At 37.0% G+C, this 15,125-nt stretch overlaps 1 protein-coding gene across 5 annotated transcripts in view; it reads right to left on the reverse strand.

Annotated features, from left to right (window-relative positions):
• Positions 1-15,125, reverse strand: part of ATRNL1 (attractin like 1) — a 492,744-nt gene that overhangs the window by 429,928 nt on the left and 47,691 nt on the right. For 4 of the 5 annotated variants that reach the window (XM_035547698.2, XM_035547701.2, XM_035547699.2 and 1 more), the window contains exons 5-7: positions 13,196-13,404; positions 2,397-2,571; positions 1,520-1,607 (exon numbers count right to left, since the gene is read on the reverse strand). In XM_035547698.2, coding sequence (XP_035403591.1) covers positions 1,520-1,607; positions 2,397-2,571; positions 13,196-13,404 — 472 coding nt within the window. Of the gene's footprint in view, positions 1-1,519; positions 1,608-2,396; positions 2,572-13,195; positions 13,405-13,598; positions 13,807-15,125 lie in introns of those variants that run through there. The other variant, XM_050711915.1, reaches the window with a different exon arrangement.

The raw sequence follows: 15,125 nt of genomic DNA on the forward strand, positions 1-15,125 counted from the left end.
AAACTTTCAGCATGAAAAAGAAATGAGAGATGTATATGTCAGTATATGTCAGACTTACAGAAAATCATGAGTGGTACCCAGAACACAAATATGAAACAGTATAAAGAACTTAAAAATATCAAAATTAAATGAGTAAGTAGCAGTATCCCAAAAGGTGGTATTTCTCCATTTCTCCACACGCCACCCCAGAATTCTTAGGCACAGAATGATATCAATGATTAAAAAAAAGGAAAAAGGTCTGAAAGTGTGAAAAAAATGACAAAGTACTAGTCTTTTCATAGAAATGATACTCTTAGTATATGTAATAATAATCACAGAAAATCCTATTTGCCGACTAGGAAAATGTTCTGAAGAAGCTTCTATATGTTCTTGCCATTTTTCCTGACATTCTTCTCTGGGCATTCACTGCTATCCATTATTTGAACATGTTACCAGGTCAGATGAATGTTCTGGTCTGGCTTAGTACACTATTTTTTTGTTCTTCCCTACTGAAGTTGTCTGAGGCAAATAACTGAAAGTTTGGGATTAAAGAAATCTGTATTTCTTCATCACGTTTAACACATTTGCCATTGTCTGTACAAGGCTAAATTATGCACTACTTCACTACTTTCACTGGTCCTTTATATTTTGGATCCTTGGTCCTTTCATTTTTGGTCCTTTATATTTTTGATATATTAATAACACTAGCCAAAAATTAATTAACAAAACACTTTTTTTTTTTAATGTTCAGTCCTGTCTATATTCTATCAATAAAAATAATTTATTCATTAAGTGAAATAAGCCTTTAAAAGTTGTTTTAATAAAGCAGCATACAGACTATAAGATATTAGTAGAAGCAAAACTACTGGCAGTCCACATTTATTTGAATTTACAGTAAAATGATACTCTACAACTATAGTTTATTTGTGGTTGGGTTTTGCTTGTTTGTTTGGTTTTGGTGGCTTTTGTTTAAATACTGCTCTGGTTCTGTACTAAGTGTAATAAAACAAAAATGTATTTCTTGGTGTCACAGCCCTTAGGGTACTAACAGGGCCACATGGCCCTGAACAGCATCACCTGGGGCTCAGCCAAGGACCCACTGTCCCTGACTGCTTGACTGGATGGACCTGAACCTGATCTTGTCTCCTGCGTGGTCCCCTCAGACACATGTTTCCAGACCTGTCTCCGGCCATGACTCCTGTTGCTCCCAACTAGACTCCCTGAATGGTCTCTGGACCTGGATCATCGCTTGCCATCCCAGAGGCTGTCAAAGGACCCTGCCACCAGCACCCAGCCCTGTGTGCTGGGTTCCTGTGGGATGGTGTCTCTCAGCCTTGGCTCCCAGCTTGCTCTCCCTTACACCACAACAAATGCAATTAAAAAAAAAAAAAAGCTATAGATTTAAGTACTAAAGACGATGCTAATACGAAGTGTTTAGGGACTAAACATTGAATTATCCTCAAAAATCCACAAATCATTTTAAGATTGCTAACAGCACACACAAAGAAATTAATTAAATTGAAGGCTAAAGAGTCCAAACCTGATACAAAGCAAGAGTGTGTCCATATCTCTGGAGTGGCCCTTTGGATACAGGTACTACGTTCCATATACTGCTTTCCAAATTGTAGCTAGAAGAGAAATAAAAAAGTAAATGTTTTCTACCTGCATATAGGGCCTTTTGTATGTTTGAACTAAATTTCTATTTGAACTAAACTTCTGTTTGGCAAAGTGTGCAGACTTGATCTGTCACTGTTTATCTGATGCGGTAATCTGTTATAGCAGCAGTAACAAAGTCATTTTTAATTATTATACCAATGTACTAACTCACGATAACGTACTAAATGTTCACTGAGGAAAATCATGAACATCTCTTTCAGGGACCTATCAACAGTTTCAGAAAATGGGACCATAATAAAAAATCACTTGACTTACAAGTTATGAAACTAGGTTACTAAGCTCAATTATCAGCAACACACACACACACTAAACTGCCTACACCACAACCTTTTGCATTACTTCGAAGACTTGGTAGTGAGCAACCTCTCACATCTATGGTTGATTTTAATTTCCATTAACTTCTGATTAACTATTAAAACACAATGCTATGGAGGAGAGGCTAAAAAAAAGCAGACAGAAAAGGAAAAGAGACCAAAAGATAATGGGATTTCTTTTGGATAATTACAAAAGTTGAAAACAGAAGATAGACAAAAACAGGAGAAATAGACATGTTAATAAACAAGTTATTTATAAGATGTTAATTATAAGAAAACTGTAAGCAGAAAATAAGAGTTAATAAATAATCTTAAAAAAAAAAGCATAAACCTTTCAAATTAAGTAGCAGGATAGATGTACCTGTGCTGGTATTTGTTTTCCCTAAGCCATATCAGAGGGGATATCATAAAGGAGAAATCACTTACTTCAACACCATTTGGAATGAACTGTAGTTAAAAGTGTATCCACCAATCACCCACATAAATTTTCCATGTAGAACTGCCTTATGGGAAGCCCGGCCCACAGAAGGGCTGAATGGCTTTACATTTGGTAAAATCCAGTAAGACTCCGTGGAAGGGACATTCAAAGAACAATCTGGACCTGTTTTGTAAACAAATGTGCAATTTGTACAATCTGTTAGACAGAGATGTTAAAGCCAATAAAGCAGAAATGGGGAAGGCTTAATTACAGATGTCAGGATTGCTCATTCTGATAAAATACAGTATACACTTTTATGTTTAACAGATGCTCAATGAAAAATTGGCAACAAGAGACATCAGTCAAATTGGAAGTGCTAGATTAGCTTAAATAATGATACATTTCGGCATTCTTCTCAGAAAACATACTGTATGAGTCACAAATTGAAAGAAAGGCATAACATCATGTTTTTAGATGCAACGTAGGTCTAAAAGGTGTAGCACAGTATAAGCAATATGCTACCTCCAGAGAAAAACTGTACTGCATTTGAACTAACCAAAATAAGTTTATATTAAAGCAAATAGCGTTACAGTAGATTACATTACAATATCTGTTATACTATACGAAGTTTCAGGAATACAAATTTGGCCTTTGCCAATGCCATTTCGCATTGTCTTTCAAGAGGACAATACACACTAAATTGATTTATAGACAGACTGATTTGAGTATTTAAATTTTATAAAGCCCCAATAATCAATCTATAAAGCTACAAAAGCCTATAACCATATATTATTTTGGAATATATTTTAGCCAATTATTTTTGCTAAACGAAGAAAAATCATCAAAATGTGTCATTTTTAAAGTTTATTTTTAAAATCATATATACAAGAAATATTTTCCATTTGTTGTCTAATAAGCTGTGATCTCTTGGCCATTGGTTTATACTCTAGATACTAGAAAAAATTTAAAGACTTGTTATTTAAAACCTCAATATATTTACAATTCTGCTAAAAAAAAAAGAACAGCACGTGAACTATTTGCCTCATCAGTGACTCTACAGCTTTACTGCCTGGCTTTATTTCTAGCTGGGAAAACACTGAATTTTTAGGACACCAATGCGTTCTACCTTGAGCATTATCAATCACGGAACTGAAATTTTTATCATCAGTGATGGCAGACATATTGTATGACAGCTAACTGACTTCAGTAATTTGACGCTGATACTGTAAGCAATGTTATGTCCCTCTCGGCCTGCTAGCTGGAATAAATCCTTCACTTCACATTACTAAAAATCAAAGCAGTTGAAGTCACACTGGGCATAACCTTCTTAAAGAACTCTGTGTTAGCATGCTAAAAAATAAGCAAGCAAATAAACAACAACATAGAAACAAATAAAAACCTAGTTTTGATCCTAAGAAACATAAATAGTCAAAATTGAAGGATGTATAGAGGTGTACAGAGTTAAGGCAAAAACGTATGAACTGTTTCTTGAGAGAAAAAAACTACAGGAATAACAGAAGCCAAAAAACGTCACCAATGTTAAATGAAGGAGATGTAAAAATAAGGAACAAAAGAACTGCAAGGAAGAGAAATTAAGAAGCTAAAAGGAACAACAGAGACTTAGATTCTTACTGAGGACATACAGGTAGCAGAGGACACCACCTGCTCAGAAAAACCTGGGTACACGTAAAAGGAAGCTGGCACGGCTAAACAGCAGTGTACAGCAGGTTACCAGGACAATATCCAAAAAGATTAAACCATGATCATATGTCCTGGTTTCAGTTAGGACAGAGTTAATTTTCCTCCTAGTAGCTGGTAGGGTGCTATGTTTTGGATTAGGATGAGAAGAGCGCTGATAACATGCTGATGTTTTAATTGTTGTAGAGCAGTGCTTACACCAAGCCAAGGACTTCTCAGCTTCTCGCTCTGTCCTGCTAGCGAGCAGGCTGGGGGTGCAGCAGGAGCTGGGAGGGGACAGACCCAGGACAGCTGACCCAAACTGGCCAAAGGGGTATTCCATACCATCTGACGTCATGCTGAACAATATATAGGGGTGGCTAGCCGGGGTGGGGGGCCGGCTGCTCGGGGATAGGCTGGGCATCGGTCAACGGGTGGTGAGCAATTGCATTTTGCATCACTTGTTTCGTACACATTATTATTAGTAGTACTATTATCATTATTATTATTATTTTCCTGTCTTAATAAACTGTCTTTATCTCAACTCACAGGCTTCACTTTCCCATTTCTCTCTCCCATCCCAGAGAGGGAGGGGGGAGGGTGAGCAAACAACTGTGTGGTGTTTAGCTGCCAGCCAGGTTAAACCACAACACAAATGAACAAAAAGAAAGGACAACAAAATATAGCATATTGACTGTAAAAACTACAATGAGGTAGGTTTGGTTTTATTCTGAGTTGTGTTTGCTTTGGGTTTTTTGTTTGTTTCTTTTAAGGACCTAGCTAAAATAACGTCCCTGACACGTGAGAGAGCAGCAAGTGACTTTTTTTTTTTTTTTTTAAAAGGTACCAGGGAGGATCTGGAAAATTACAGGCCTACTACGCTCATGTCCGTACCATACAAATCAACAGAAGCTAAAAGAATGGTCAGAAGTAGTCAATAGACAGATAATTGTAAACTACACGTAAAAATCAGTACAGCTTTTGCAAAGAGAAGGCCTGTCTTTCTAACCTGTTAAAAGTTTTTTGAAGATACCAAGATGGAGCGATCCATTTGATACACTGACATGGATTTTCACAAGGCTTTTAACAAAATTCCTCAAATAATTCTAAGGAAATTTGTTTGTAGAAAGAGAATGAAGGTCTTTGCATGGCTAAATAACTGGCTGTAAGCTAAAACTAGAATACCGGAGTAAAGGAACACATCTAAAGGGACAGAGGTCACCAGTGGAGTTCCACGAGGATTTCTGCTTGTACCTCTGCTACACAATGTACACGTTAATGATCTCAAAAGTAAAGTAGTGAAGAAAGCTTGCTGATGACGACGATTTATGGAGGGTAGAAAAAATACGAACAACCTTTGATGAACCACAGAAGTAGTTCTTACGTGACTGAGCAAAACAATTAGACATGAAATTCAATATAGACTGGATATATTCAATATAGATAAAACTATGTAAGCTATGTTCTAGCTCAACTAAACAGACAATAGCCTCAGCTAACCATCACTATTCAGTAGCAAAGTTGCAGGTTAAGAAACTGCCACAATCATGAAAATACCACAATACTCAGCAATGGTCAATAAAACAAATCATAGGGTAGGAACAGAGGACACCGTTACCCCGATGTATAAATCAGTGGTTCACCCACACTTAGAAATCTGTGAGCCCTTCTCAACAATAAAAGATATATTATAGCTAGAGACTATTTTTACAGCAAAGTAACTATGATATTTAAAGGAATCAAATTGCTTCTGTGATTGGAACAACCAAGTTGGCTGGGTCTTTCTGTCTGGAAAAAGAAATAATGGAAGCAAATGCTAAAGGTCTATAAAATAAGTGACAGAGGGTGGATGTGAATAATTTACAGTCCCTTCAAATGTAAGGAGAGAGATCCATCAAACGCAGCATGAAGAAGCAACATTCAAAACAAACAGGAGGAGATAGTTCTTCATGCAAAAATCATCAGACCTTCTTGCCAAGGAACTCTGACAAAGGATGCTCTGGATGCAAAGGTTTACACAGAGTCAAGGAAAATCTGGACAAATGTTTAGAAGAGAACCAGTGATGTTTACTGAAACTAAATAAGCACATGACATCAAGTCCATAATTTTAAAACATTATCCTTACTGAAAAAAAAGATCAAGTTTTTCCAGTGTATATTATCATTTTGGGGCAACTTGTTACAATTACTCCTTATACGCAACAACCAGATAGATCAGCTGTACCTAATCATTTGTCAACTTTTCCTGGTACTTTATAGAAAAATGATGTTGACTTGTATCCAGATTACCTTTTGTTGCTTAAATGATGGAGACCCTCGATAGGGGGGGTATATTAATTATAATTATGAAATCTGTGCCGCCAGTAAAATGAAAAGATATTTATGTTTTCAATAAAAGATAACATTCTTGCACAGAAATGTAGTGGTCAACAGTGTCCCCTAGTGGCAAACCACAAACGAAACACAAACTACTTGCCTGCCAATTGATTTAAGATTTTCTTTTCTGGAGACGAAGCAGCACAGAAATTCACATAGCAACTCCAAAATATTATTCCTGCCTACACTATGCTGAGATAAAAATGACTGTATTAAAATGAGGACAAACAAAAACTTTTTATACAACACTAACAATGCAAAAATCTTAATACTGATAACCAGATCAGTGATTCAGAGAGTATCATAGATAACTTGCTTGCAACCTCAGTACTTTGGTTGTTGGCAGGTCTACAACGAAGGACAGGAAGAGTGAGATGGAGAGGAGAAACACCACATTCCCAGGTCTGGCATAGAAGAGGGACACATTCTGAGTACATGTATCTGAACTCAGGAGCTTGAAAACATTAAATCCTCCACTGTTTTCTTCAAAGAATATAATATCCTGTGCATGATGCACGTGATTATCAAAGTGACACAAGTTGACATTGCCACCAGAAGAGCCACCCTTGGCCTCCTTACTCCCTATCTCACATCACCGCTGGCACCAATTTTCACGTGGCTGCACTGAATCAGGTGAGGGAACACATCCAGGTTGAAACTAGCTTTGCTTTTCAGCCAGATGAACCTTTAATCTGGGTGCATTCCCTTACCTGTTTCACTTTGCACGCATACACGTGGTTGTACCAACACAAGTAAGACTGACCAGCCAGGACTGCCTGTTCAGTAGAGCTGTAAAACATTCATACATACTGAAATAACTCCCTCAATCTGTATAAAAATGGTATATATAGTTGAGGAGAGGAAAAAAAAGCAATAGAATAATACTGACTTCTATTGAAAACATGATTTAAAGAACAAATGCTTTTGTGTGGCTAGTGCCTTATAAAGGCAAGGTAAACTGTAGGATTTGGGAATATAATTTACAGATCTTCATACTTAAATATACATACCATGAAACATCACCATTATTTCAGCACAAATACATTTTCACTTCAGAAACATCACATCCACTAAACATACGTCTTTTGTGGAACAGGCAGCACTACAGCTGCAGAATACAGATACACGTTTTACTATTTTCTATGCAAATACTATTTTTCTCCATTTATTTAAAACTGGATTTCTTTCTTGCTCACTCAATCCAAAGGGAAAAAAAAAGGTTTAAACACAGGAAACAACTTTATAAAACTGAATTGGAAGTCAATTACGTTATCCTCAAAAGGTAGAAAAAAATTCTATAGGTTTAAAAAAAGAGATTTACCCACTCAACACAAGAGAAGGAATTTAATTTCTATTTATTGAGGAGTTTCATGAACTGCCAAAGTAACAATCTGTTCCAGTAGTTCGAGTCATAAGATCAATTTCCACCTAATGAGAAAACATCATCTATTGTCTTCAACGTTAATCTTCTCCTTCGGGATCACAGGAAAAAAAAAAGTATTGATCTTCTGAATATAAACGTTAGGGTCCTTGTTTCATACAATCTAATCAAAGCATTCAAATCAAGTATTTATTATTCTGTTATTTATTCTGTATTTGATGTATGAGCATTTGAGTTGAGAATTATTACTGTAAGGTAATTTTTCAACCACTACAAACATAAACCAAATATTGCTATTCTCAAGTATCCCATAAAATCTTCATATTATAATGAATTTGAGATTATGAAAAATATGAGACTTGATAATCCTTGTGATTTCCTTCCAACTCAAAATATTCTATGATTCAAAAGTTGTTTTTTTTTTTTTTTTACTTTTTAGAAAAGTGAACATATTACTTTCACTAACAACTCTTAATATTGGAAGTTTTACCAAGCAGTAAATCATCTTTCTTACAGGAAAGCAATGAGGTGGTCGCTACATAAACAAAAATAAAAATAAATATTTTAAATAATATAAATAAAAACCTGCTATAGAAGATACAGCATTGTTCAAGAAAAAAAAAAAAAACACAAGGACAGAAGAATTTGGGACTGGTCTTTGGTGACAAACTCCAACAATGCCAATCCACTATCAATGAATGGTGCAAGGAGTGGAGCTGCTGATCCGGGCAATGAACCAAGACAAGAAGCAGTCAGACTGCCAAATGAGCTGCCCTCGTTACCTGCTGGGATGTTCTCCCACAGAAACTAGTGTCAGAGAAGCAGAGGAGAAGCAATCTTTTAGCAAATGGTTGGGCTTTGCCCTATGGATCAGAAAAGCTGAAGAACAGTATCCACAGTGACCACAGGTCTGTGAACAGATGAGAGAAGGTAACTGGGCAAAAAAATAATTGCACATCCCACCAGAAATACTGGGTTGTCTGTCCTAGACAGGCCTACAGTGGATGCCCTTTAATGCTGTGTCTGCAACCACACAATCAGATCCGGCCACCTGGCTGGCCACAAGGCCAGGGGCATGCAGAGCCTCACAGCACTGTGCCTCTGACCTGTGCTCACCCAGCTCCCTGCAGCAGACACCTGCGTATTTGGGAACCACGACAGAGCCCAGCCCACCAGGTATCCCCCCGTTAGGCTAAGGTATCTGTACCCAAACTAGCAAGGAATAATAGATATACAGCAAAAACCCAACCAGCAGCTGAGCATTTCATTTCAGCAGGCAATTGATAAAACCTGAAGTGCCAGAATCAAAGCCCGACACAGCTGCACTGAGCAGGGGAAGGGGAATAACTGAGGAATGCTGTCTGTGGATACTGCAAGGAAAGCCTTCCTAGTCTGTCATAACTGAGCACAACAGCACTCCTCGGTAGACCGTGCATATGAGATTTTTTCAGCTGAACAATAAACAAAAAAGTTTTGCTGCTTAGCATCCAAAAGAAGAAGGGCCTATAACACAGCTGCCCCATTCGATCTGTAGTTTTTGAGGCTCCAGATGCTGCCAGTGGGCTACCAAGCTCTAATATTTCTGCTAACAACTTTTAGAAATCTTCACTGCTCTAAGAGTTAAAAGCCTGCTGCTAATTTTCAATCTAGATGTATTGACAACCTGTTTACCCATTTTTCCCCGTCAGTGATATCACTTGACTGAAAAAGCTGGCTTCTCTTTTAATAATGTACAGCCCGCTAATGTTTACAAACAGCAGTCTTATTCCCTCCCAGCCTTTTTACTAATTTAAACAAACTCTGTATCTTCCATTGCCCTGATCATCCTAATGGTTCTCCTCTGTGCAATTCGCATTCATAAAAGTGTAATAATAAAAATGAAGTATAGTACTAATATTTTCCTAGGATTAAATGTAGATTATGGCTGAACATCCTACCAGTACACTTGACACTTTATAGCTTATAGAGTATATAAAATTAAGTATATGAATTCGTTCATATTCTAATTGATAGACAGGCAAGTTTTCTTCCATGTCACCTTCCCCACTTTAATCCCAGCCGCTAAAACACATTCTTAGTATTGCTAGTCCCTAAATGTATGAATTTAGGATTTATACTGAAGTGATTGCACCCCACACATTACTCCAACATCCCCCCACCCCACCTTATTTTTTTTAAGGGATATTCTGGTCCTCCTTCATATTAAAAACTACTCCTGCCTTCATATTAACAGATTCCATTAGCAGTCTTATAACCAGATTATAAAAATTATGTAACAAGATCAGTCCCAAGATCAGTCTTTAAGTACTTACATCTTTCCCTCTTAAGTTTCTTGTTTAGCACTCCCACTGACATTTCCCAGTTAACAAGCTCTGCTGCTGTTATTGTTCCCTCATGTGTACCAGTTTCAGTGATTTCCTATCATCAAATGCTGAGGTTCAGGTAAAATTTACTGCTTTTTCTTACAAATTATTTTAGTATGAACTATATTGATAAATTCACATCTCAGCTGTTTCACAATTCAGTCATACTATATGGTTAATTATTCCTTTCCTCAAATTATGGTCTCGAAACTGACACGCTGACATCAACCTAACAACTTTTGAGCTGCCTTTGGAATTAAGTCAAGCTCCTTGAAGTTAAAGAATGCTTCCATAAACAAGGTCTGGGGGGATGCGATACCTTCAGACTAATTAATATTTTCAGCATTTCCACAGATAGCCTGTTTAACAGTGCTAACAAATATGGGACTGTCTGCATTCCTTCCAGTCATTCTGAATTGTCAATGGCATTATAGAAATCAAGTGTTCTGGCATCTCCTCTGCTCATTTACAGTCTGAGACAATCCAAGACAGGGTTACCAGTATCACAGATAAATTGCTGGCTGTATACTCAGACTGAGTAACATCTTTATGAAAATTATCTTTTCAACTTCTTAAAAAATTTTGTCTCCGTCAAGTTTCCATTTCTTTCTTATCTGTGCCTAGCAAAGAGAATAGATCAATAGTTTTAAGATACCTCTTTGCCCAAGATACACCCAAGGTCTGTACCAGCAGGCATCAGCACATTCTACTTCAACTTACTAAGCCAGATTAACCAGCAGTGTAATGACAAAGTGCTCATAAAAGGAAGCAGTATTCATGAAAAACTCCAGCTTCCTTCATGTTCCCAGGTTAATATTTTAAATTAACCAGATTTCAAGGAAGTATTAAATTATTCTTCTTCTATATATTTCTGAGACCAACTACAAATACTACAAAAACAAGCGTACCTTTTGTTCAGAATAACAATACTATTAATTATTTGCTTTCTAAGCCTAAAACCTTTTGTTGTCACGGCATCATTTAAATTTGTGTGACTAGTGCCTAACTGTGAATATTTACAATTACAACACCCAACTTCCACAAAATGCACTCCATATAATGAAGAAAAGACCTTGACTTCTACTCAAAACAACTACTCTGCTCCAAAGGTGACCCTGTTCTCTTTTCTCTGTGTAGTTTTAACTGTTCTTCACTGATGTTCCTCCTACAGTATCCACAAGATGTCGCTATTGTAAAAAAAAGAACCCCCATATATGGTATAATAGGAAATACCTTTTCATTTTTTGAATGAGGATTGTATTTATTGTATCACTCAATGCAGTTGAATGAAATATTTTTCCTATAAGAGGGCTAAACACACTCTAATCAACAACATATGAAACAAGAAGAAACAACATTCTCTTCAGGAACATAGAAATCAAGACCCTGCTTTAGCTAACTAATTTGAACTACCAAAAACAAGAAAAACTTTGGCAGACCGCAAGAGCAGTAAGATAGGTAAAAACATTTATGGTTCCAATATTGCAAATAACCTGTGTAGAAGATACTGACAGTTTAGAAATTAGCATTTAGGTGTAATGTATGCATGTGTATGTATAAATGCATATATATTAATAGCATATGGAAGTGTTCTCCCAGAGGCCATCAAGAAACTTTGGTAATTCTTTTTTTTAATAAAGGAAAATCTATTATAAACTAGTTCACCTGGAATACAATTTTAAAAAATGAATTGAAAAATATGTGGGTTTCATGAAAACATGAGGAAAAAAAATCAATTTGTCTATATTTCTACTTGCTGTAGGAAAGACTGGGAAGCTAGTATGTACAGAAATTCTAGATGAAAAGAAGGTATTACACATGACAGTCAGAATATTGCATGGAGTCAATGCACAAGTAAAAGGGTGCTATTCCTACTGCAAATTCTATACACAATTTCCTTTTACAGATATATCTTTCAGGATTTTTTTTTTTTTTTTATGCACTACAGTCATGAGAGATTCTGGAGGACTCAGTAGCACTTCTGTCACTGGGTTGGTTCTATTCAATGGCTGTATTGCTAACTCACTTCCTTCAGTGGATTTCTGTGGGTGCGCTGGCTGTCTTTTAATGAACAACTCCATCAATTATTAATGACAGAAATTTATTCAATCTCATGCTGTCTTTTGGGTGTGGCAGCTAATAGGAGTAAAACAACACTTTCAACATGTAAAAAGAAACAGCAACGAAAAAAGCAGAGTATGTAAAGAATGGGAAGACGGCATATCAGCTAAGTAACCTGTAGGTACTTTAATATTTCTTTTAAGAGCAGAAGGGCAATTTCAGTATACAGCAAGCTAATGCAATTGAGACTTCTAATAGGAATAGTAAATGATACAAACTTCTAGTATAACTATTATAAGTGAATTAAACATTTAAGAGCTTAAATACATGACCTTTAATAAGAAAGGATTATGTATGGTAGGGCTACTGGGAGTAAAACTACAGCATACATTCTTACAGTGCATCCATCATTCAGTACTTATCCACAGTCACACTCATAACAAGACAGCTTACCTTGTCTTCTTGAGGAACTATACAAATAAAATAATTAAAAACCAGACACTAAATATGTATTTTATGAAGCATTAATGAAATACTGTGATCTGAAATTCAGAAAGGTGGGGAAGTGAATCAAATATATACAGAAATTGAAAAATTAAGCAAACAGAAAATTAGGCAATGAAGGATCTTAGTCTTCAGAAGTGCTCAGTATGCTCACAATTTTACTGCCATTATTTTTTCAATTTTATGATCCAAAAAGATTAATGTCCACTACAAGAAAGGTTTGATCCGATACTTCTGCACAACCTCCAAATAAAAAATACCAGGTAAAGCTGTCAGCCCGTTCTTTTGTTAAAAAGGACAGCTCTAGGTCAACATGACAATTTACCTCAGTATTTTTTCCATTCATGCTTATTCTTTAAAGATGTTAACTTGCATACTAGATAGGATACATTACAAGCAATTCTTTTTTAAAAGATGAACTTGACTGTAAATAACAAAACCTTACCTTGCCAGCTATCATTGCATACACACAGCTTCTCTCCTGTCAAATCACAGTACCCATGATCTGGACTGCCACAGTTGGCTTTACAATACGGAATATCACAGGCTTCTCCTTTCCAATACTTGTCACACTCACAGTATACCCGGCTTGGAACGGACATACTGGTTGTACACTTTCCATGTTCTGAGCAGTTATTAGGACAAGAATTAATTCTGCAAAAAATATGTACAATAAGGGAAACAACAAGCCAAGAGTTGATGAGAATGATTCTTATCCGACACTGTTCCAATAGTATTTGTTAGATAAAGCATGTTTTTTCTGAAAATTTTCTAAGTACCGATACAACACAACTTTAATAATTTTACAGGCAAGTGAACTGAAAAAGAGTTCATCCAGGCTTACATACAGAGTCCACGAGGCAGTTGGTATCTCAAACGTCTTGTACATTAACATGTATTAACACTAAGCAGAAGGACAAACCCTGCCGGGACAGATCAGTATCTAACTTCCTCCAAGTTCCAGTATAAGCACTCCTCAGTCTGTCCCTTCAAAAGCTTATTTCCAGGAACATTCACACTGTAAGTGACTGCAAGCAGTAACCCTCACAAATATCACTTAGAGGAAGATCTTGGAATCCCTATTGCATAAACAGCACTTTTCCATAAGCAGACTCTTAACGGGCTTACAAATTAGCTTTGAAGGGTGAATAGGCACCCAACTGGCAACTGCTGAGAGCAAAACCCTTTATACAAGTGGTCACTATGTTGCTTGAATTTTAGTACAGTTCAGCTCTGCTGCTGCAGGGAGTTAATGATGAGTCAGAGCAAGAGAATCTCTGTAGTAGAATTGAGTCTCTACTCTCCATCACAGACATACACTTAGTGGGTTTTCCTGACTGGCTTTGGTCCATGCTATAAAGCAAGATAATATGTCTAACATCCAAGGAAAATAAAAATAAAGGAAAAACTGATTGAGGAAAAAGTACAAGATGGTTAATATCCTGAAATTACGTAAAGGAAGCACCTCATCCTTAGTGACAGAACCGCCTTAAGCTTGCCTTGTTAACTCCAGAGTCAAAGATGCAAGAATGGGAAAGATCAGGCTCGAAGAAATTGGTGACGACTTGGGGCTTTAGCATTTCTGTGATACACCCAACCAAACACTGAGATCACAGGCAATTGGACTCTGCTAAACTATGCTAGCTGGTTCCAGAAGTGTAGGCAACTCCTTGGAGACAAGAGGAATGAAGGACATTGATGTATGCGGGTCCAAGAGATTCCACAGAGTATGCATCTCAGGCAGCAAGTGCCTCATGAAATTCAAAAAGGATCTGAAATCTCCTTTGATGACTCACAGGGAAGGGTTAGGTTGAAACTCAGAATAAACTGTTGCTACAAATCCCTGGCGATGTTAACACAGGCTCCTCCCTGTAAATGGGAGAGCTGGACACCATCTGCAACATTCCTTGCTCTTACTGAAGGAAGAAAGAACTGAGAAAGGTAGGAATTGTTCAAGGTGGGCCTTTAACCAAAAAGAAAATACCACTTCTGAATTGCAAGCATCCTGGGGGCATTTGCCTAGTTTACACATGGCATTAACACTGTTAATGGCATTAAGAGCTGCGTAACACAGCTGGGAGGAACCTCTCCTGTTGACTTCACAGGGACAGCATTCTGTGGGAAGGTGAATAGTTAAATATTTCCAGTAATGAAGATAGGGACAGTTTAAAAGCAAAAGCATCCCCTCTCCAACAGGCTCCTTTAAGGACACAAAGGGAAGGATAAAAACTGGATGGGCAGAGTTGGAAGTAGGTCACCTGACTCCAAGAACACAAAGTTCTGGAACACATTGTTCAGGAATAACTGTTTGCAGCTGGCATGGCATTTCAGTCACAGATGCTGCACTTCTGTCTTCCCCCAAATAAAAGAACACA

Source organism: Cygnus atratus, chromosome 7 (assembly GCF_013377495.2).
Source record: "Cygnus atratus isolate AKBS03 ecotype Queensland, Australia chromosome 7, CAtr_DNAZoo_HiC_assembly, whole genome shotgun sequence".
NCBI classification, from domain to species: domain Eukaryota; kingdom Metazoa; phylum Chordata; class Aves; order Anseriformes; family Anatidae; genus Cygnus; species Cygnus atratus.